This window comes from Mustela nigripes, chromosome 7 (genome assembly GCF_022355385.1).
Source record: "Mustela nigripes isolate SB6536 chromosome 7, MUSNIG.SB6536, whole genome shotgun sequence".
Taxonomy (NCBI): Eukaryota; Metazoa; Chordata; class Mammalia; order Carnivora; family Mustelidae; genus Mustela; species Mustela nigripes.
In genome coordinates this window covers 79,513,047-79,537,201 of record NC_081563.1, presented here as the reverse complement: position 1 = coordinate 79,537,201, position 24,155 = coordinate 79,513,047, and the positions used below count along the sequence as shown (strand labels likewise).

At 52.7% G+C, this 24,155-nt stretch overlaps 1 protein-coding gene across 1 annotated transcript in view; it reads right to left on the bottom strand.

Moving 5' to 3' along the window:
- TTC7A (tetratricopeptide repeat domain 7A) overlaps positions 1 to 24,155 on the bottom strand; it is a 114,129-nt gene that overhangs the window by 66,221 nt on the left and 23,753 nt on the right. The window contains exons 4-8 of the mRNA XM_059406246.1: positions 17,621 to 17,751; positions 15,810 to 15,925; positions 4,588 to 4,666; positions 3,219 to 3,376; positions 2,592 to 2,655 (exon numbers count right to left, since the gene is read on the bottom strand). Coding sequence (XP_059262229.1) covers positions 2,592 to 2,655; positions 3,219 to 3,376; positions 4,588 to 4,666; positions 15,810 to 15,925; positions 17,621 to 17,751 — 548 coding nt within the window. The remainder of the gene's footprint in view (positions 1 to 2,591; positions 2,656 to 3,218; positions 3,377 to 4,587; positions 4,667 to 15,809; positions 15,926 to 17,620; positions 17,752 to 24,155) is intronic.

Below are 24,155 nucleotides of genomic sequence, written 5' to 3'. Positions count from 1 at the left end.
GGGGGGGGGGGGCATTCCCTATTCATTCTAATCGTGCCCAGTTAGCCTATAACAAAAACCACATCCAAGGTAACAGCCCCACACTCAGGACTGCCTGAGTTCCAGACCACAAAATAGGGGCTGACATGCTCAGGAAACCTTCACACTCCCTTTCTCAGAGCAGCTACTCTGGTGATCCTGGTGGTGGACAGCGTTGATGATTACGTCTCCTGGGCTGACTTTTACTGCAGCATAATGAATCCTGCAGGTATTAGGCAAAGCTAAGTAGCAGCCAAGGTAGCCAGCTGCTGTTCTAGAGGCTTCTCCCTATCAACGTCGCCAAACCCAGGCAGTACCAAAGGGAGATGAGGAAAACCCTGCAGGTACCTGGAGGCCAGGCTGAGCCTCAGGGTCCGGCCAAGGGATCAGGTCAGGGATCTGACTGAAAATGGGACCCGCAGGGAAGGAGGGCATGAAACAGGAGCTAGAGACAAGGCAGAGGCTGTCTGGTCACTCTGAGAAACACTCGGAGCCACCGAGGCCAAATCCAGATCTGGTCACTCTGAGAAACAGCTCGGAGCCACTGAGGCCAGATCCAGATCATAGGAGGAAAGCTCTGTAGAAAGGAAGCCAAAGTTCTCCCCTCAAGTCCTGAAGTTTCTAAACGTGTGACAGGCTGGGTATGAGCAAGAGGAAACAAACCAGCAGGCCTTGGAGGAGTGCCTCCTCCCAGCCCAGTGCATGATTTCCTCTGCTTAACAGGCTACAGGGAATTCCCAGGACACCGCCTGGCAAGCAGGCCCACACCCCAAGCTTTTGGGGCAAGCCACCAAGTCACATGGCCTCCGGGAAAAGGGTAGGAGCTGCTAGGAGGGAAACTGCATATTGAGGAAGACTCATCTTTGTTCCAAATGTGGGCCACCTTTTTAGTAAAAGAAGATTCTCTACTCTGAGATAGGAAGAGGGCAGCTTAAAAGTTTGGGGTAGGGGTAGGGGAGGTAATTTAAAGGAAAGGCATCTGAACTCTGCTCCTGGGCACCCAGATCAGACAGAGGACACAAAAAATGGCTGGGGGAGGCAGAATCCAGCCTCAGCCCCCCTGCTGTCTCACGCCCATAGGCATGTCTCTGTTGGCAAAGCCCTCCCTGAGCCTCGTTTCATTTGATCCTCAAAATTACCCCCTTGGCCCTTTTACAGATGAGCAAACTGAGAACCAGAATAGCTCAGAAGCGGCAGAATCAGCCTGTGGTCCAGGGCTTGGGCTCCATGGCCCGAGCTTTTGGAAGCTATCTAGGGAGGCAGACGGGATTGGAACCACCACTGTGAGGATTATTAATATGTGACCTTGACCAAGACAGATACCTGTCCTGAACCTTACTCTTCTCATCTCTAAGATGGGGAACATATTAGTTCAAGACTGAAACACATGAAATTGTTATTTTTCATATGGTTCAACATAAAATGACTCCCTCTATGAGATCATTGGCTTGGAATCTGGCAGAGAAAGGACAGAAGGAATGTTTCTGTTTTCACCTTTTTATCTCCCACCTGTCCTCAGCACGGGGGCGGGGGGGGGGGGTTCCTGAGACAGGAGGCTTCAGTGCCTTGTCATCTGAGGGTGTGGATGGGGAGATGGCTCAGGTGTGGGGGTCCGGGGGAGGAGGAGGTCTATGTCTGAGATTACATCATTAGAAACCAGGGCTCAGGGGCACCTAGTGGTTCAGTTGGTTAAGCCACTGCCTTCAGCTCAGGTCATGATCCTGGATTGTGTCCCACATCGGGCTCCCAGCTCTGCAGGGAGTCTGCTTCTCCCTCTGATCTCCCCTCTCATGCTCTCTCTCAACTCTCTCTAATAAATAAATAAAATCTTAAAAAAAAAACAGGGCTCCATCTATGATCAGAGCGAGGGCCCATTTTCTGTGAGAAGTGCACTGTTCTCCCATGAAGATCAAATCTGGTGCTCGGCGTTTCTATCTGCACCTTAGGCGAACCAGTTAGATGCCTCTCCTTGGAGTAACCACTTAGCCCCTCACCTGCATGACCCCACAAACCTTTAAGTACCCCAGCCGAGCTGAGGAAGGCTATGAGCTCTCCCCACTCCAGTCCGGTGTTCTAGCTCCTCCTGCCTACCTGCTGATGGACCCATGGAGATAGAGGAAACCCACTGACCAAAGCACTCATAGTCCAGGTACTCAAGGGAACATTCAGTTCCATCTCTTTAGGAACCTGGCTCGTGGGTGCTTGTTTCTTAAACTCCCACTTCCACACACTGCTCTCAGGATGTGCCAATTTAACAAAGTTAGTTCTCAACCTAGGGCGGTCTCCAGCTCCCAAGCTCCGAGGGGCCCCTCAGTCAGAGGGCTGAGACCCAGCCCTGGACTCCTCCCCAGCACGCCACCACCCCTGGCTTCTGCAGCTCCTGCACAGCCCTAACCCCCTCCCCCAGACCAGTCCAGGCCATCCTTCTCACCACTCCCTGGACCACCCCTTGCTTCAGGGACGTCCGTGGTAGGCCGAGCTGGGCCAGGAGCTGGGCCAGGACCTGGCGGCCTGTGCCCAAGCCCCCGCAGCCCTACCCCACCAGGGCAGAAAAGGAAGGGCTTGGAGCTTACCATGGACTCACTGATGAGGAGCAGCAGGAGGGCTTCCTCTATATTATCCTTCGGGCAGTAGAGGCTGAAAAACACAAATGGCAGCCCCGGCTGCAGCACAAGCCACTCCAAGCAGCACGGCCAGCCCGCCACGCGGCCCTTCTGCCCTGGAGTCAGAAGCAGCCCTGGTAAGGTGACCCCCTCCTGCATAATTCACAGACACCAAACACCACCTGCAGCTCCTCCTCCAGCCCCAGAGTGGCCGGCAGGGCCAGAAATACTGCAGGTGCTTTGGGGGAAGACATGCCCCTTCCAGCACCCAGGGCTGCACGACACAGCCAGGGCAAGGAGCAAGGGAGAGCTGTTCAGATCCCTTCGTCAATTATTAAACAAATAAGAGAGAAGGTATATGCAGACGAGTAGGAAGGCAGGCAACCTCCAAATAATTTGACCTTTGGATGCCTTCTAGGATGTTCCTCTCAACCCCCATCCTGGAGACTGTCTTCCCTAGTCTATTTGGCTTCTGTGGCTACTGAAGAGCCTGCCTGAGAGTGAGCTGGGAGGCAGCTGGAGGTAAGCACAGGGCAGAGAGAGGGGACATCAGAGCCCCAAGTGTGGCATGAGATGAGCACGGTCCAGCGAGCTTACTTGTCTCCTTCATAGAGGTGAGGTTTCCGCAGGGCCTGTGTGATGAAGGAGTTCTCCTCCTTGCTCATGAACTCGGGCAGCGGGTGGGACAGGGGGCTCCAGTAGCACTCCTCACTCAAGGAATGTAGCAGGACCCCTGCCAAATGCTTGGCCGCCATCTGGCAGAAAGGGAGGAACTCAGACCCAGAATGCCCCACACCCAGCACCCAGCCAAATCCGCCTGCCTTGCAATGCACTGCCCTTTCGGAGGCCCATCACTCCACTCCATTGCCAAGGAGCCCCCTGTTCTGTTTCCAGCACTGAGCCCCTCCCACCCCTTCTATTGGCCTTTGATGGCTTCAACTTAATCTTCTGTCCTCTCCTAGACAGAAGGTTTGTCTCCTCCTCTGGCCCCACAGAGCCCAGCACAGCTCTGAGTATTCAGCACACCTTCACAGAGCACGAAGTGACTGGCACAGCCAGCGCTCTTGACCAGATTCCTTCTTTTTTTTTTTTTTTTAAGAATTTTATTTATTTATTTGACATAGAGAGATCACAAGTAGGCAGAGAGGCAGGCAGAGAGAGAGGAAGGGAAGCAGGCCCCTGCTGAGCAGAGAGCCCGATGTGGGACTCGATCCCAGGACCCTGAGATCATGATCTGAGCCGAAGGCAGTGGTTTAACCCACTGAGCCACCCAGGCGCCCCGACCAGATTCCTTCTTGATCCTTAATCACAAATTCTAGACTGAGAAACAGCTGTGGCTCTGATTTGAGCTGAATTAAAGCCTAAGAAGGTAGGCCTGAATTGGGGCAGGAAAAGGAGTCCAGATTATTTATTAAGCTCATAAACAACCCCTTGGGGCGCCTGGGTGGCTCAGTGGGTTAAAGCCTCTGCCTTCAGCTCAGGTCATGATCCCAGGGTCCTGAGATTGATCCCCACATCAGGCTCTCTGCTCAGAGGGGAGCCTGCTTCCCTTTCTCTCTTTCTGCCTGCCTCTCTGCCTACTTGTGATCTCTGTCTGTGCAATAAATAAATAAAATCTTAAAAACAAACAAAAAAATACCAACAAAAAAAACGAATCTGTAAGAGTTAGCCTACCACCCTGCTAGGGAGGGATGACATCAGACTTTTACTCTGATCTAACGCTAGGGGCTCCGTGCAGTGCTGTGATAAGGATGCTGAGGGTGCTTCCTGGGGCTGGTGGGAGAGAATGCGGAGATCGATTAACAATGTCTGCCATGAGCACAGACAGGGAGAGGAAAAGCATGTAACATATTGTCATCCCTGATTCAGAGGCTGCCTGCTAGTGCTTCGGTAGTTTCTCACTGAAAGTGGCCCCCATATAAGCCAGCCACAGCCAGCACCCAGCCCCAAGGCCTCGCCGTGTTACCACTTTGAAGTTCTGAGTTGCTTTTGTCTCCACGGTGCGTAGGACCTCCCGTAGCTCTCTCATCCCTTTCACAATGTTCCTAAGGGAAAGACAGCAAAATCAGGGTCATTCTCAGCCTAGTTCCCACAGACATCGTCATCAAACCTGCAGACACAAGCAGGAGCCCGCCCATTTGAGTTTTACTTGAGAACACTCAACTAGAATGAAAGGTCAGAGCTATAACATCAGGATCCTAGAAGCCTAGAAGCCCAGGACGTTGTTGATCAAAGAACAGGAAGGATCCCTCTCCCCCACAGCCCCCTAGAACCCTGGCTTCCAGTTGACCACCAAAAGGAGACCAAGATTGAGTATTTCAAACAAGACATCATTTGCCCTAAAACCCTTGTCAGACGTTCTGACTTGAATCAGCCTCAAATTCTCCAGCTTCACCCAGTACACCTGGTCAATGCTAGAGTCCATCCATACCTCTCAGTGCCCATCACCAGGGCCCTAGACCAGCCTGCATCACCGGGGGCCTGGATAACCACAAGGACCAGTCTTGACTCCCCCCAACCCCTGCCAGCCCTCTGGGCCCTGAAATAACTTGCAAGCTTTTTAAAGTATGACCCAGAATAAAAAATACATTTAAGCTGTAATACAGCACGCACATACTTTCCTTACATAAAACAGAAGCAAGCTTCTTGACCTACTACTTAGCTCTACTGTGTGCAATCCCCTCTGGTACTTCCAATTTGATGTCTTGCTCTGTTTCTCTTTTTTTAAATGCTGGTTGCAGCCACTAAACTGATCTTGCGGCCCACTAGTGGGTTATGGCCTGTGGTCTGAAACACTGCTCCATGGCCCCTGGAGGGGTCTGTATGCCCAATATGCAAATGCCATCCATTATCCCCTGCCCTCCACCCTCCCTCCCCCTGCCCCAGGCAAGGCTGGCCCCTTTGTCAGCATCCCCAGCGCTCACAGAATCCAGCCTAGGCCTTCATCTTGGCATCGTAGGGTTGGCAGGTCTGCCTCTTGCCTCTCACCCATCTCGTCCCCTGCCACTCAGGTCCTTTTTGAACAACCCACCATATCACCTCTGTCAACTCTTGGCACAGACTCTCCCCACTGCCTTAAACAGCCCTTCTGCACTCCACCTCAGAAAGCCTTCCCAATAACACTTCCTCCTTGCAGCCCTCCCAGACCCCTCCCCACCCTCACCCCTCTGGCCTACGTCCCTCTTGCACCCTGTTAATTCCTCTTTCAAAGCATGACCTTGTGTGGTCATTTTCCGCTTACGGGCTAAACCGTCGTGCACCGTGCACTCAGAGGGCACAGTGTCTTGCTGTGCCCTCACAGGGCTCCTGCCTTGCTCCCAAAGCTCAGCACCAGCACAGCTACTGGTACACAGGTGCTCAGCAAATATTTGGGCCCTGCCCTTCTCCTTTGCTCTGGGAGTTCCCTGGATCTCAGCTCACAGCAGAGAACAGAGGCTGCCAGGTCAGGAATTTTAGAAATGGAAGACCACAGAGAGGTGAAAAGCCAAAGGTGGCAGCCAGGAAAGCTCCAGGCACCCTTCCTGCATCTTTCATGCACAGAAGAGATTCCTGGGAGCTTTGGGGTCTGGACCCATGAAAGGACAAACAGGCAGACCAAGTCCCTGCCTTCTGGGAACTCCTGGTTTCAGAGAAGAAAGCAAAGATGTGCCAACTACCAACATTATAAATACAGACCCTTATCGCAGGGCTGAGGGTGGAGACAAAGACCCCAGGGACAGAGTCAGAGTCACAGTGACTTTCCCAGTCTGTCCAGAGCTTCAGAAGAACCAGGAGGGGCTCACAGGCCAGGGAGCCACAAGTGCCCTCAGTGACAATTCAAGTTTGGGTGCTGCCATGGCACAAAGTAGCCTAAGGAAGGGGTCACCTCCGTGGGCTGTACACGGTGTCCTCCTCCAACAAACCAGGCCTTCAGTGTGGACAGCGTCTCCCAGACTTGTCATCCGCATCCCATGGTCACAAGTTCTGCCCCTAGTTGCACACTACCAATGGTCTTACTTAGCCAACACTTTTCTTTACATCTTCTTTTTTACTTTCATAGACGTATCTTAATCAAGAACACCTGGAATCATGGATTTGGTGTGTGAATTTTTTTCTTTTTTTGCCAGTAGACATTAAATATGGAAGTACTTATAAAAGGTCAGTCTTTGGGGTGCCTGGGTGGCTCAGTGGGTTAATCCTCTGCCTTCGGCTCAGGTCATGATCTCAGGGTCCTGGGATCGAGCCTCACTTCGGGCTCTCTGCTTGGCAGGGGGCCTGCTTCCTCCTCTCTGCCTGTGTCTCTGCCTACTTGTGATCTCTGTCTGTCAAATAAATAAATAAAATCTTTAAAAAATAAATAAAATAAAAGGTCAGTCTTTGTATCACTCAAAACCACCTTGTGTATCACCAGCGGTACAGTTTGAGACACAAAATATTAGACCACAGTTTCTCAAAGTGTGGTCCTTGGACAAGCAGCATCAGCATCCTGGAAACTTAATAACAATGCTAACTCTGACATACACAAACACCCCCCACTCCAGACCAGCTGAATCAGAAACTCAGGGGTGAGCCCAGCAATCTGGGTTTTATCATGTTTTCAGGGGGTTACCGTGGACATTCAGTTTTGAAAACCACCGGTATGGGTGATGCTTGGTGTCTTCCGGTTCTCCCGTACGAAGAAGCCAGTTTCCAAAAGGGACCACCTGACACAGAAACTCCAGCTTTTCAGCCAAATCCTAAATCTGCAATCTTGAGAAAGTGTAGCAGCCACCCGGAGTCCTTGTCTCCCTGCCCACAGGAAGAGGATTCCTCGCTGGCTCATAGTGCCATCAGGAAGGGGAACATGGTCACAGCCCAAACACACCCGAGCATGTGGGACAGGCACCCTACATAGTAGTATTTTCCTTTCCCCTTTTACTTCAGGTCCTAAAGATCTTCTTAAAGTTTGTTTTAATTTGCCACATTATTTTGCTTGGAAGTCCAGGAGTGAATGAGTAGAGGGCAGAGAACTTGAGGGGCCTGAGGGGATCTCCCAGCCTTGTGTCCACCTGTCTCCTCTCACAAGCCCTGCCCCCACAGGGGACACACACACACAGGACTTCCCTGGGAGACACACCACACGCAGGGACAAACTGGGGGTCCCCAGGACCCCGAGTAGGAGGAGCCTGCAGCAGAGGCCCTCCAGTCCCACTGAGGTCTCTGCCTTAGAAAGGAACCCAGAAGGCACCTGGGAGGCTCAGGTGGCTGAGCAACTACCTCCAGCTCAGGTCATGATCCCGGAGTCCCGAGATCGTGTCCTGCATCAGGCTCCCGGCTCCGAAGGGAGTCTGCTTCTCCCTCTGACCTTCTCCCCTCTCACTCTCTCTCAATAAATAAATAAATAAGAAAAGAACCGAGAGTTGGACAGCTGGCTAGGGGTCAGGCCAGCTGAGGGGACAGCCCAGCACCAGCCGCCATCAGGAAAGAGCAACAAGACAGACTTCATGGGCTTCCAGAAAAGAGAAGAAATGGCTGGCTCTGGGAAGTCTGCAGGAGAGTGATGCCCTGGCAGCTGGGCCAATGGCCACAGGCTGGGCCAAGGGGCTGGGCCCTGGGACTGCCCCAGAGCCTTAGGGCCCAGAGACAGCCCATGGCTCCCAGAACCTGTGGGTGATTTTCCACTCTGCGGGCTCCCTGCCAGCTTCCTCCCTGGCAGCCCAGCTCAGGCTGCTACCAGGAGCCCAGAGCCAAGAGGGACCATGGCCTCTTTCTCCCACTCCACCTCAAGGTCTGTCCTCTCTCTACCTTTAGTCTCTGCATCATCAGCATGAGGAGAGGGCGTCCAGACCACGCACTGACATCGCCTACAGGGTGCAGAGAAATGTAGATGCCCAGGGACTATGCCTCCCCCGATACACACACACATACACACACACAATGAAGGATTCAGAACTGCATTTTCACAAGATGCCCTGTCCCAAAAGTTGTGTAATTTTACTATTTCCAAATCTGTAAGGGATTCTGGCATCTAAATCAGCTCCCAGAAATCCTTTCGCAAAGCAAGTAATCACCCTCAGGCATCTTTTGGGTAAATCCCAATTTTTATGGAATGCCCATAAAGAGAAAAACCAACACAGAGGCTCCGGTGGCCAAGGCTGTATGGGGAGAGATTTGGGGTCTCCTCTGACCCTGACCTCTTCTGAGAGGTCGGGAATACTCCTTTGCCTCAGTTTATGCCTCCAGGGAACGGGAAATCAGGTGGGGTTTCTCCCACCAGCCTGAGCAAAAGCTCCCAATGCCAGGTAGAGCTGGGGCTCTGCCCAGCCCCGTGAGAGGGCGGCTTGAAAGATCTCTTTGTTTTCTGTCTCTCATGCTGACCTTTCAGAGCAGAGCGGCCACTTTTAACAATATCCAAACAGGGCCTCAGACCAACCCTGGCCCAGAATGAGGCTGCATGTGGAGAAGCCAGGAAGCCATCGATCCCCCAACTCAAGTCAAGCCTGGCTGGCTGGGAACAGAAAGACAGAGATGTGCAGGCAGGGATGGGTCATCAAGGGAAGCCTCCAGGTGGGCGATGCGAGGAGATGACAAGCCCCTCGCAGCCCCCTCTTCAGCAGTAGGCAGTGGGCAGATTTTCTTAAGTAGTCTGTCTTCCGCAGTCTTCACAGCTTCCAATGAGGCTGATACGGCAGGCTTTGTTCTCCCAGCGACCAGCACAACGCTTGACACACAGGAGGCACTCAAGAGATCACTGTGGAATAAATAAACTCCCATTTTCCAAAGGGAAAATGAAAGCCTAGTAGACACCGGCCTTTCCAGGCCATTGCTTATCCAAGGAGAGAGGCGGGCTGACCACAGGTACCAAGGCTTCAGACTTCTCTCCCTTTAAACTAAAAAGATTCCCGAGAAAGACAATGCTTGTCTTTTGACCCGGCAGGGTTATACTTTTCCTTTCCTGGCTGTGTGAACTCTAGGGCTCCTGAAATTCAGCTAAGTGACTCATCTTTCCAAAGTACCTACTGTGCACCCAGTGTCTGGCTGGTCATCAGCCCTGTTGACAAGAGACATTCAACGAACACTCGTGGAATGAACAGAGAGACAGAATGAGGAAATGAATAGCTTGTTAGTGGCCCCGCGGGTTTAAGGAACTCAGTCTGTTAAATCAGACACACTCCTGATTTATTAAGAGCCTAGCAAAGTGTTTTGCGTTCAGTAGGTCCTCAATAAATATTGTTTTGTTTTGCTTTTTGGTCTGGTTTGATCTGACACAGAGAATAAGAAACTGCGTGAAGTTTATGGTTGAATAGAATCTAAAGAGTCACTGGGGCAGGGAACCCCAGCCAGAAGCCCCCATTTCAGGGCTGGCATTAATGATGTAGTAGAGGTTTCTGGTCAGGGACCCAGAAGAGGACAGCCAGTTGGCAGATCCCAATAGCTGGAGGGTTGAATCAAGAGACAAAGTCAGGTGAAGTTCAAATACTTATCAGGCTGTTCACTCCTGCCACGGACCTGTAGCATCAGTTTCAAAAACTAAAGCTCTCCTCTTTGCCCCAAGTCCCAGAAAAGCCAGAAAAACACTTCCCTTGCAGGGCACTGAGGAAATCTGGGCAAAGAGATCTTTCCTGCCCAGCGAGGTGCAGGATGAGTAGTGAGTACTAACAATAAATTCAGGCTGTGCTTTAAGAGAGCCTGGGAGAGTGTGTCCTCTCCAATGGGCCTCAGAGGTCTCCCTGTGCCCCAAAGAGTGACACAGGTCACTAGGAGGCTCTCCGGGGCTTCCATGTTGGATTCTGGCCCCTGAATCCCCCTTAGTGCAGTCTGTCTCCTGCCCTCCCCAGCACTGCAGACAGTGGGGGGCTGCTACAAGGCAAAATCGCAAAATCCAAAATCGGAGCAGTTGAACACACCCCTCACGGAGTGGGGTGGGGGCAGACGCACAGGAGGCCAGACCTTCTAAGCCCCTCCCCCACAGCCATCTGCAGCCCAGGCAGCTTTCACTGCCTCTCAGCTAAGCATCTCTCTGGCAAGGTGAAGCATGTGGCAGTTGCACACCCACACACACGCACACATACCCACACCCCTCAGCGAGGGAGAGAGCTTTTATAAGGCTGAACACTGCCAAGCCCCAGGAAACTCCCTCAGAAAGCACACACACACTCCCTTCCTATTGTTTGGTTTTGGTACAGTGAGCACATATTGCTTTAGTAACTTAAAAAAAAAAAATTTTTTTTTAACGTGAACGAAACATCCAGCCCACCTGGTTCAATACACATGGCTCAGGCTCCCTCTCAGCCCAGAGCCAAGAAGAGGCTCTGCAGGTCTAGGGAGAAGGAAGGGGATAAACCATGCCAAAGAGCATGGCCCCTTGCCCACTCTGAGGGAAGAAGCCTGTGGCTTATGTTCTTGTTTTGGGGAGCTGCCCAGAGGCTAGGGTCCTAGTGAGGTCAGGGCCCCAGACAGGAACAGTCGACCTTCCTGCTACTGCACTGCCCTGGGCTTCTTCATGCAGAGGAAAACCAAACCTCCCCCTCAGCGTGGGCTCTGGGACCGGCCCCATTGTCCGCAGCCACCAGAACACATAAGAAAGGTGCCCTCTCCTGGCAGCTGGCGCCTAAGGAACTACCTGGAACAAAGCTCCGATCAGAGTCCACGGCTGCCCTCTGGTGGCAGTGAGGGGAATCGAACTGAGGGTCTCAAACCCCTGCCCTCTGGAAGGGGCCTCTCTCAATTCATAACTTTCAGGTCAGTTCATAACATTCAGTTCCAGGTCGGTTAGGAACCCTGTCATCAGCTACAGGGCAAGTGACAGGAATGAACAATGGATCAATAGGGCAAGGCCTCTAGAGAAAAATGTCCCTCAAACCTACTAAGTCCAGAGGCACCTGGGTGGCTCAGTGGGTTAAAACCTCTGCCTTCAGCTCAGGTCATGATCCCAGGATCCTGGGATCGAGCCCCACATCAAGCTCTCTGCTCAGCAGGGAGCCTGCTTCCTCCCCTCTCTCTGCCTGCCTCTCTGCTTACTTGTGATCTCTGCCTGTCAAATAAATAAAATCTTTACAACAACAGCAAAACAAAACAAAACAAACAAACAAAAACCCTACTAAGTCTAAAATACTTAGGCCCAGGTTTAACCACAGCCCGGAATAAAAGAGCTTTGGAGGTCAAGCAATGCCTGCACTCCCGATTTGTACAGTGGAGAACACCGCACCCTCTAAATCCTGTCATATCCTCACATGGAAGGACGAGGCTGGACTCTGGGAGCAGGCACTGCTTGTGGCCATCTGTCCTCAGGAGAAGAGCACCTCAGTCCACCCAGGGCCCACATGGAAATGGGCCCCAGCTCTGGGACTCTGCCCAGAAGCAGGTCCCACTACCTCCCCTTGCTCCTCAGGCCCCAAGGGAAGTCTTCTAACACTGAGAAGCTCCTGGTCCCCAAGAGCCCACCGTATCCCAGCAGCACCCCCACCTCCCTGCCTCCCTTCCCTCCCTAGCATCCAGCAATGTCTGATGGCTACAACTGGCTGCTGACTGCCTGCTCTGTGCTGGGATGGAAGGTCCCTAAGGAGGGGAGCTCGTCTTGTTCCCCTCTTCAACCTCCATGAGTCAGGTGGGATGCCTGGTGCACGGTGGCTTCTCAGAGGCTACCTGTGAAATGAACGCTTGGGCTGTTCTCTGGTATTTGTTCCTTAGTCCCTCCCCCTTACTGGGCTATGACCTCTCTTTATGTGGGCAAGGATTTTACCACCTTCCCAAACACCCTAAGAACCCCAGGTGAAGTAGAGGGGATTTAACCAACAGGAAATGGCTCTGAAGCCCTTAAAAGGCTTTTCAGAGCGGCCCTGGAGGAGAAGACACAAAGTCAGACATGGGAGTCCCACTGTAGCCCTGAACCTCTGCTTCTCACACCTCAGGCTAAGGCAGTGGTTCTCAGCTGGGGGTGATTTCGCCCTCTAACACCCGAGACATTTATCAACGTCTGGCCACGTTTTTGGTTGTCACACTTGGGGCAGAAAGAGCTCCTGGCATCTAGTGGGCGGAGGCCAGGGATGTTGCTAAAGCCTACGACGACCTGGTAACTGGCTCACAATGTGAACAGGTCAGTACCTAAGAAACCTGGATTGAGGTGCCCTTTTTTTTAACTTCCTAACAATAACAAATATAGAGAGAGAGCCATTGGAACTGGTGATTCATCTAGGAAGATGGAACTCTGACCTGAAGACCATAATGAGTAATTACGAGAGCCCACACCACTGTGGCGGGTGGTAGGCAAGGCCCGGGACTGTGGGGGCACAGACCTCGCTCAGCTCCAAGGCTTGCTGGCTCTGGGCAAGTTATTCCCCCTCTCCTTTCTTCAGGAAGCGGGGACATTAGTAGTTCTTCATGGGATTCTGCCTGGCAGGCAGTAAGTATTCAACAAGCATGAGCTACTGTTAAGAGAAAAGGGGGAAAGAAATTATTTAAAGTCCAGCCGGACACAAGGGACCACAACCCCTGCTTTAAAAATATCTTTCACGTTCCCGAGCCACCTCTGGGCTGGACGTGGGCACAGGAAATGGATGAAGGGGCTGAGCTGTTGACCACATGTCCCGGGGACTGCTGCTCAGCGCTCAAGCTTTCAAATGTTTGGGCTGTTTGCTTGGAAAGAAATGATTCAGTTTCCATTGCTCTTTATTTGGGAGGCACAGGGGGGCGGTGGGAGGGGAGAAGAGTCAGCATCCTGTCTTTCAAGATGAAAATCTGTGCTTCAGAAGGAAGGAGGAAGCAGGGTGGTGAGCAGAGCAACAGGACCAGAACAGTAACTGGAACTACTAGGGCTCTCCTAGAGGGGTGAGGGTTGGTTAATGCTCTGTCTGCTGCTGGCGGAAACACACACACACACAGCCAGAGTGGGCAGAACACAGACAGGGAGGAAGAGGCCCACTCGGGAGGGGTGGGACCAGCTTTGGGAAGAGGAGCCACCCACCATGAATGGTGACTCAGGGTCCCAGAGGAGTGGAGAGAGCCCTGAGTCAGCATAGCCACCATCAGTCCAACAACCACCAGGGCCCTGTCCTTCCCCCACACACCCCCACCCCACCCCACTGGAAACTTCGCGGGTTTCAAGGCTACTCAGAACCAAAGCTGGATCCCAGTGGGTGAGGCAGGGCAAGTTACTGTACCTTGTTGAGGCTCCGTCCCCTCTCGAGTGACCTGGGGTTACCTGACTCCCTTCACAGGACACTGTCCCCTCTAAACACATGCACACAGCGGGTGCTTGATAACTGCCCTCCTTCCCCTACCCAACCCCCTGCGGGCTGAACTTGACAGTCACCTTAACCTTGAAAGACCTGCAGCAAGTGTGGTGTGGGGAAGGGGAGCGGGCAGCCCTGAGGGAACTGCAGAGGAGAGGGGGTTCACAGCAACACCCGCTGCGGTCTAAGCCCAGTACTCAAGGTGCTGTTCATTCCTGCCTCTCCTTGGACCCTCACTCCCGCCCTGGATACAGGATAAACAGAAGCCTCCTGCTCGAGGAAGCGGAGCCAGGGATTGGGGGGTAGAAGAGGAACCCTCCCAGGGTTGCTGGGTGGTCTCACGCTTAGGCAACCTCCAGATGCCTAGGGCACTCCCCCAAACTCTTCAAACCGGAAGCAGAGGCCACACCTACCAAGCCTGGAGCACACTTGGAGCAAAGGCACAGGAGGCAGGAGCAGGGGAACATTACTCCCACCCCACCCCCCCACCCCCCCCCCCCCCCCACCCCGGCTTCCTGCTGCAGGCACAGGTGGGGTCCTGCATGTGTAATCCTGGCTCTGCTGAGGACAGGCCACTTACATTCTCTGTGCCTCTCCTCTCCCACCCCCCCACCCCACCCCGCAGAACGGGGACGCAACAACAGCCCCTACCAGAGGGCTGCCAGGACAACCAAATACACAAGTGCCAGCATGGGCCTCCCACAGACTCAGCACGGATCACACGATGAATATTTGTTAAACGCCAGACTGAAGGGCACACGGGATTCCCAAAGATCAACTCCTAGGGGGTACCACACAGAAGAGCACCTCTACCCTTCACACCTACAGGAGGCCTTGGGAGGGACGGCCTCTTAAACACACAGCAGGCATCACTCAGCACACGTTTCAGTAAAGGGCCGGGGAGTCCGCATTTCCGGATCTGCTATCCACTGCACTCCGGGTGAGAAACAGTATGTCAACGGCACTGTGGCTGTGTTCCAATAAAACTTTACTGGCAAGCACAGGCAGCGGCAGACCATGCTGCAAAGCTTCTGCTGAGGGGGCATCTCGTCACATCTCCCCTCACCCCCGAGAGCAGCACCTGCAGACCCGAGGGTGCCCCACCACCACCAGGGCAGGGGCAGGGGTGGGCCAGGGCAGGGGCAGGGGCTGCCTGCAGCTAGGGGAAAGGAACCAAGCGGCAGCTGCCTGGGGAGCAAAAACAGGAACCAGCCCACCAGACCGCTGGGTCTCCAAAACTGAAGCTTCGCAACCAAAATAGGAAAGAAGAGCACAGACAGTGGAAGTGGAATGGGGGGCAGCGTGCTTCCCAGGGCCCCGGCATGTCTTCCAGTCCTGCACCTTCCCAGCCACAGGGTGGGCTGAGGAGCCCAGGACTCTGGGCCAGCCCCACCCTCAGAGGATAAGCGGCCTGGGCTCTCTGGGCCTCCTGGTCCATGTGTCCCAAACAGGGACACCACTGCCTCCCTGGTCTGACGCTAGAAACACTGAAATGACAAACACAAAAGGTGTCCAAGCCTGGGCCAGCAGCTTACCCAGCTGTGGCCTGCCACGAAAAATGATACAAACAAATGATAACAATGTCTCCAACTTTCCAAGCAGCTGAGATGGATCCGGAGCTCTGGGAGGTATTCTCACCTGGGAGCTGGGTGACAGCCTGTCCTGGTGGGGATCCTTCCACCCTGTTCTTACCACTCAGAAGACAGGGAATCAGTATCCCCTAGTCTAACAGTGAGGGGAGAATGGAGACAGAGAAGGGGCGCACAGGCCTCCTCCAGGCCAGGGGTCCAGCTGGGGCAGGACTGTCCCCCTCCCCAGGTGTGTACCTCTGTCTATTCAGCCTGACAAGACGGGAACAGACCAGCCCCTAATATTCCTCTGGAGAGAGCAGACACCACACACACCCAGATCAGAGAGGCCAGATGTAACATGACCAGAGTCAGAAGCATCTCGGCCCCGAGAGAAACGTCCAGGTCCCACTCAGCTGCCAGCGACCTACCCCTTCTTCAGGTTTGTCACATAAGCGCTCTGGAGGGCGGCTTCCAGGAAGTAGGTGAGCTCATAGTCGACTGGGTGAGAGCCTTTCAGATGCCGTGACGTGGTGTTACTTGTGATCTGGGAAGGGAACACAGAGCCACTGTCTCAGAGTTCTCCATCAGAGGGGCTAGAGTGAAAGTCAGCCCTGGCGGATACGGCAGCCCCATCACCAGACCGCGTCCCTAGACACCTCAGAGGCACGCCCTGTGCCACTCTCAGACCATACGCAACCTAACTGGCTTTCGTTTAACATACGTCTGAAACACGCTCTCCTCATCCTAATGCTGATGCCCACAACAGTCCTGCAAAGCTGGTTTTGTCTGCATTTCATAGATGTGGAAACTGAGGCTCAGAATGTGACTGAGGTCACAAAGCCAGCACACACCTAGACCTCGAACTTCAGTTTGGCCATTTACAGGCTCAGGCTATTTCTACGACTTCTTGGTCTACTCATTCAACAAACCCTTGAAGGCCTACCATATACCAGGTGCTGACTCTGCCATGTAGCCACGGAAAGTCAGAATAGCCCAACGGCAAAGACCCCAGCTTCCAGGAAAACGTGAGCAGCAGTTGCGTTATTAACTGAATAGTCCTCAAGCCTCAGCTCTAAGAGGGTCACCCAGTCCCATAGAGATAGGCCTGCCTGCCCCTTGTTACCTCCCTTCCCTGAACCAAGAAACAAGTCAATGAGCTGTCCCCTTACCTTTAGAAGAGCTTCTTAAGTTCCTTGGAGCTTGGAGCTGGGTCTTAGGAGGGACACACAGCATTTCTGAGAATGCACAGGGTTTCACGGCCTGCCCTCCCCCAACCCGAGATAAGTAGCTCCCAAGGCCCATTTGTCTGCCCACTGCCACAGGGCCCTGATTTCAGCCCTGCACACCATCACAGCCCATCATCGCAACTCCCAACTGAATGGGAGATGACCTATTCCACAGAAGTTTTCTCCAAACCATAGGCAATTCCAGTGGGAAGGGCTCCTAAAACACTGCTGTCTAGCCGGCATCCACGTGACCTTGGCAGAGGTCAACTCACGCAGGCCAAGCCTCCCGGCCAACTTCTCCCAGGGAATGCAGCTCAAGTACTGTTTTCCCCGAGTCCCCCAGTCACTTCTCCCTTCCTCCTAAAATCCAACCAAGCAGAGGGACGCTAGGGTAGTGACGCTCAACAGGGATGTGATTTTACCCTCCAGGGACATTTGGCGTATCTGGAGACATTTTTGGTGACCACCCCGTTTTGGCTGTTGTCATCTGTAGAGGCCAGGGATGCTGCTGAACATTTTATAACCCCTGGGCAGCCCCACACAGCAAATATTGGTCTGGTCCCAATGTTGAGAATGCTGGGGCTGAGAAAGCCTGCTGTGGGGGAAATCGGCCTGGCCCAGGGATGATTCCTCCACAAGGGCCTGTCACAAGACAGGTGCTGGGTTGACATTCTGGCACCTGCCAAAGCAGGTGAGGCTCAAACGTCTCCGGGCTCTGACCCTGGGAGTGTAGGAGTGTAGCTCTGATCTCTTGTTGGGGAGAATTCCGGGGGTGGTGCCCAGGCATCCTGTTCAGTAGATGGTTAATAGGGGCTAGAAGGCCGGCTAGGGGGGCCCAGGGTTGGTGTCCTGAAGGAGGAGGTGCTCGGGAGCTGAGAGTCAGAGGGCCACCCTGGTGGGAGAAGCTGCCTTTCTCCAAGGCACAAAGGGCCACCCACGGGCTTAGTGGGGGCTTGCTGTGACAGGCGCTCCATGGAGGCAGCTGGAAGCAGAACACCGTGGTCCCAGCTCACCTTCTCCAACTCCTGCAGGAACACCTGAGCAATCCAGGAAGCCCTCTCGAAGCAGGTGATCACCTCCTCTTCCCTCTCGGTCAGGCGGTGGCGGGAAGCGATGGAGTTGGGCAGGCGTTCCAGGGAGAGGCCTGCGGGAGGAGGACGGCACCTCAGACCTGCCCTGCCCCGAACCCCCCCACCCCCCACCCCAGGCCCTGTCCACGGGCCCTGTCCATGGGCCCGAGGGTGAGCTCACCCCCGGAAACCCAGGCTCAGGAGCAGCCAGTGGGGGGCAAGGTCCAAAGCAGGGAAGGAGGAGGCTAAAGCGGTGGTACTGGCAGTGGCTGGGTTCAAGCTGCAGGCTGACAGCGGGCACCCCCAAACCCGGCACAGGGAACCACACCGTTGCACCCCCATGTCCAACTGCTGCCTATCCTTCCAGGCCAGCTCCTCCAGGAACCATTCCTGACCCTCCTCCCAAGGCACTGGACAGAGACACCCACTCCCCAGCACTCAGCATCTCTATGCTGCACTGCGGGCGCTGACACCCAGCTCTTCTCCCCGCACTGCCCCCGCTCCCCCGCCCACTGAAAGCAAATCATGAGCCTTTCTGCACCACCACTGTGGTCCCTAGTATCTGCACACAACAGAAGCTGGAGCCAGGCCGCACTGCACAGTGGCACTGTGGCACCCTTCCACAGAACCAGTTTCAACCTTGCCTAAGTTATCCACGCACGGGTCAGCCTGCAGGAAGCGGACAGCTGCTGCCTTTGCCCTCCAGGAACCCACTTCCATTCTCCGGCCCCAACACCTCGCCTTCCCCGTGAGGGGCCCTCCTGCAGCATCCGAGTGCAAGGACCCCACTCCAGCTCCCAGGCAGAGCCGATGAGCATGGGGCCCCGGAAGTGTACTCCTTCCACTGGGGCTGGGAAGCTGGGAGTTCGCCAGCCTGTGAATGCTAGGGAAAACCTGCCTTAAAATAAGGCTACATAATGTGAATACAGTTCACGTGACTGAGCTGTACACTGGCACATGCTTACAAAGTTTTGTTATTTATTGTTTTTTACCACAATTAATTTTTTAAAATAAAATAAAGTAAAATCATTGCTCTAAAGCAAAAACAAAAACAAAAACATAAAACCGCCTCAAACAAGAACAAAATGCACCAAAGAAAGGGTCAAAAGCCAAGAAGGCACTATTGTGCTCATTAGCAGAGAGCGCTATAAAGGAAAACAACTATATTTGCATCTGTTTTGGATTCTTTTAAGGCCAGGAAAAGACTAAATAAGTTCATAGTCATGGGAAAAAAAAAAATCTAGAGTCAAGATGAGACCAGACTGAAGAGGGCAGATCCCTAACGACATCGTCTGAGTACCTGTCCGAGGCTCTACCCCCAAAACGTCCCAGTACGCGAGCCGTAACACCCCACCCCGTTTTGGGTCAAGTCAGTCTCAGCTGTGTTTCTGTCACATGTGACTCACGCACAGCCCTGACTAGAGAGTGCTATCCTGGACTGCTGCTTCCTCACGGGCAGAAGCCTGCTCTCTCACCTTCGCGTCACCGCGGTACGTCATACACAACAGGAGGAACAGTACTCAGGAGGAACCCACTGGAGGGGCTGTAGGGATAGAACCCCAGCTCTCTCCCGCCCCACGCCCCAACAGCCAACTGATGATGGTGCCCTCAACACTTCCCTTCCCCTTCTCTGCCTCCCTCGTTTCAGGCTTTACCTCCCTAGTGGACGGCCCCTGCCTCCAGCCTTGTTTTAACGCGTCCTGTGCCCTGCTCCCAGGGTGATGCTTCCAGAACTCCACCGCTTCAACCTTCAGGGTCCCCAGTGCTACAGGGTGATGTCCAGACTCCTGGTGCTCTGCACCAGCCCCTCCAGGATTCCATCCCTGTCACTGGGCCATCCTTGTCACTCACCATGTGCTACAGGCTGAATGTTTGTGCCCCGACCCCCAGTCCCTATGTGGAAAACTTAGTGTCCAAGGTCATGGGTATGAGAAGCAGGGGTCTGTCTGTGGGAGGTGATGAAAGGGATTTGTAGCCTTATTAAAAAGACCCCAGAGAGTGGCCTCACCCCTTCCGCCATGTGATGACAGCAAGAAATCAGTGGCTTGCAACCCGAAAGAGGGTCCTCCCCATAACCCAAGCACGCTGGTGCCCTGATCTCAGACTTCCAGCCTCCAGAGCTGTGAGAAATAAACGTATTGTATATGAGCCTTCTAGTCTGTATTCTGTTAGAGCAGCCGGAGCTATGACACCAGAGCTGCCGCAGACACACCCAACCTCTTGTTTCCGGCTGCTGACCTTGTTCAAGGTTGTTCCTCCTACCTGGAATGCATCCCCCACTCCTGCACCTAACCCCCCAAGTCCACCCCAAATTACCACTTACCTTCTGCCCCTCCTAATATACCCTGGTATGACCAATCATTCCCTCCTGGGGCTTCAGTGTTTGCCTGACACACTCCTGTCCCACCATTTCTTATGCTTACTTCTTCACACGTGCGCCCAGGCTGCACACTTTTCAAGGCACAACCATCTCACACTCATCTTTTCACCAACTGGTGCACAGTGGGCATTCAGCAAGCACTGGCTGGCTGGCAGAATACCGGGCAAGCCTGACCCTGCCAGACAAAGTACAAAGTACCTAGCAGCAAATACAAGGTAAGGCATTCTCGTTTTTCTTGGCAAGATCCCAACTCATATGGATTCAGTGACCTTGCCCTCTGCCAGACTGTGGTGTGAATGGATCCAAAGGTTGGGGTGACTCGGCCCAGGCGAAGGCAGGCACAGAAGGTGAAGGCCCTTGCTCAACATAAAGACTCAGTGACCAGGGTCACTGAGTGTCACCATGTCTCCTTGCCAAATGACTCACGACCAGGAGGACCTCGCTCACGTTGTGCTAAACGGGGCGGAGGGAAAAGTGGGAGTCCTGGAGGAGACGCAGAGAGAAGGCAGAAGGCAGGCACCATGGCTCACTGCTGGTGCCGGCCCTGCCCCCCTCCCCAGCTGCAGGGCCTGTCCACCCTGCAGGAAGGTGGGACATACCAACTGTTCAGAGGCCTGGCCTGGGAGACCAACGCATACGGCAGGAGGATGCAGACATTCCAGAAGCCCTACGGTGGATCTGTTTCAACACGGTCATTCTGTGGCTTCCCAGGGAGACACGCTGTTGGCTGAGCTCCCCACTTCCCCACAGCTGGGTACAGACCTGGGAAGGAGGATGCCTGCCGCCTGGCCGGCCAGGCTGCCTCCAGCGGGCTGACCACTGCAAAGTGCTGAGCTAAGGGACATCTTCCTGACAGGCATCACCAGCCATCACTTCATTTGTTCCCTCCACGCCCAGCAGGGGCCTCTCCGCCATGCTTCTCTGGAAATTCTCAGTCCCATTTTCCTGGAACACTTGCTGTGAAACCTCTCCTCTCTGAGGCCTTCTTACGCCTCCTGACTTCAGAACCAGCAGCACGTTGGCCCTGCCTCTCCTTTGCGCATGCGTTTTTACCACCCTGGAACCATTCCTCTCTGCCCATTTGTGATTACTCTGGGCACCCAGTGAGAGCAGGGCCTGGTGACTGGTGAGTGGGTGAAGGCACCCGTTCACTTACATGGAGGAGAGCCCACAGGCTTTCTCCTGCTCCACTTAGAAAATGGTTTTTGCTGAATTCATAAACTGTGGCATATGTATACAACAGAATACCGCTCAGACATAAACTAAAGGACAAACTCTTGATATACATACAACATGGATCAATCTCCAAGAAATCAGGTTGCACAGAAGATGCCAGATATCGAAAAAGTCCATGCATGTTCAAAAAAGGGCAAAATTATAATCTGTAGTAATAGAAACCAACCAATCACCCATCATTGCTGGGGGAACTGAGGCTGGGGGTAGAGAGAGAACCAACTGGAAAAGGGCCTGTGGGAAACTTCTGGGGGGTGATGGCAATGTTCTTTGTCTTTCCTGGGGTACTGGTTACCTGGGTAATTACACCTGTCCAACTCACCAAATGATATACTTAAGACTGGCGTACCTCGCTGAAAACTTATCAAAAATAATGGATAGGATGCCTTCTCCAAAGGAAGCAGTTGTGAGAGCAGAGAACTAAAAGACTGAACTACAAGAGCTATGGTCACTAAGGTGGTACCCTGTGAGATGATCTCCAATATACACGAGACCAAACAGCTTCCTGGAGCTGGCAATGGCTTTTCCTAATGAGGGTCACAGCCTAATCATCCAGTTCTGCCCATAAAAAGGAGCTTCTTGACCTTACATTTGCTTTTTGACTCCCACGAAGGTCCATTTTCCTATCCACAAACATCTGATGGGAAACGCACAAGGGGACTCCAGGGCTTTGGTTGGTCCCTTCACCCTCTGCCTCCTGAGCCTTTCCACACAGGTGGCCAAACCACAATACTAGATCCCAGATGAAATGTGCCTTTTCTGAGCCGAGCCCCCAAAGGACCCTGGTGGTTGTCACACAGTCCTGTGAGTGGCAGGAAGCGAGGAGCTGCCAGGAATCTCAGCGCACTGCGTCTCAAGTCCCACTGGCAAAGGGGCCTTTCTGTGAAAACACTCAGCTCTACAAGCCAAGGGAGGGCCCCTTCCAAGAAGAGTGCTTGCTTTTACGTTAAGGCAAGTCATTAAGTCTGGACTCTTGGTTTGGAGGCAAGCTGATCTGGTTTAGCCCTGGGCTCAACACCCAGGCGGGTCCCGCCTCTTCAGGCTAAGATGACTCATCACATCACAGATGGGCGTCTTTCCAAGAAGCTCCACCCTTGGAGCCCTGGGCTTTAGATGCAGAGGTGGAGAGCACATTTCCTCTGCAGTGGAACTTTCCAGTTTGGCGGACCCCTCCTTCCCTATGGCACAAGGCACCCACAGAAGGCTAAGCCCAGAGTTAGGTACTTGGGTTGGTGGGGTAAGTGGGGGAGAGGAAGAAATGCAAGTGATTGCTTCAGCCCTCAGGGAGGAAGCCTCAAACCAGGTAGGGAAGAACCCTTATAAATCATACTCAGAAGCGGGCCATTGTGAGAATGCAAAATGGTACCGCTGCTGTGGCAAACAGTGACAGTTCCTCAAAAAAATTACAAACAGAATTATCTTATGAACTCAGCAATTCTGCTTCTGGGTTTAGATCCAAAGGAACTGAAAGGAGTGTCTCAAAGAGGTATTTGTAAACCCATGTTCACGGCAGCATTAGTCACAACAGGCTAAAACATCCCAAGAATCCACTGATGGGATGGATGGATAAAGAAAATGGGATACGTGCATACAACATACAATGGACTGTCACTGAGCCTTCAAAAAGACATAGCGTATGCCACATAGATAAACCTTAAAGCCATTATGCTAAGTGAAATAGGCCAGTCACCAAAAGATAATAGTCTACCAGTCTACTTCCCTGGGGAACCTAAAGGAGCCACTTCATGGAGACAGAAAGGAGAAGAGAAGTTGTCAGGGGCTGCTCGTAAGGGCAATGAGGTGATGTTTGGTGTGTACAGAGCTGGGGTTTTGCAACATAGAGTTCTGGAGGTTGGCTGCACAACTGAATGTCTGTAACACCACTGAGTTGTATGTCCGCTTAAACATGGTCCAGATAGCGAATTTTATGTTCCATGTATTAGACTACAGTTAAAAATAAAATCTTTAAAAATTAATTAAGATGCTTAATTTATTTTATAGCTATTTTACCAATGTTTTAACCTACAGTGTTAACCTACAGGGTGCTATTAGTTTCAGGTGTACGATCGAGTGATTCAACACTCCCATGCATCACCCAGTGCTCATCAAGACAAATGCACTCCTTACTCCCCCCTCACCTATTTCCCCCAACCCTCCCACCCTCTCCCCTCCTGTAACCATCAGTTTGTTCTCTATAGTTAAGAGTCTGTTTCTTGGTTTGTCTCTCCCTTTTTCCCCCCTTTTCTCATTCTTTCTTGTTTTTTAAATTCCATGTAGGAGTGCAAGCATACTGCACTGGACTGACTTATTTTGCTTAGCATTATGCTCTAGCTCTACCCATGTTGTTGCAAATAGCAATATTTCATTCTATTTTATGCTGACATCTCATTGTACCTGTTTACCACATCCTCTTTAGCCGTTCATCAATCAGTGGGCACTTGGGCTTCTCCATATCTTGGCTATTGTAAATAAAGCTGTTATAAATATAGGGGTGCTTATATCTCTTTGAATTAGTGTTTTTGTATCTTCTGGGTAAAGCCCCAGTAGTGTGGTTACTGGATCACAGGGTAATTCTGTTTTGAACTTTTAACCTCCATACTGTTTTCCATACTGCTTTTCCATCAGTGTGCATTCTCACCCACAGTGTAAGAAGTAAGAAGGTTCCTTTTTTTCCACATCCTCGCCAACACCTGTTGTTTCTTGCATTGTTAATTTTAGCCATTTCGATGGGTGTGAGGTGTAATCTCATTGTGGTTTTGATTTGCATTTCCCTGATGATCAGTGATGTTGAACATCTTTTTGTGTCTGTATATTTTACCAATTTAAAAAAATGAAAAAAAGGGGAAAGTGGACAATTTGACTCCA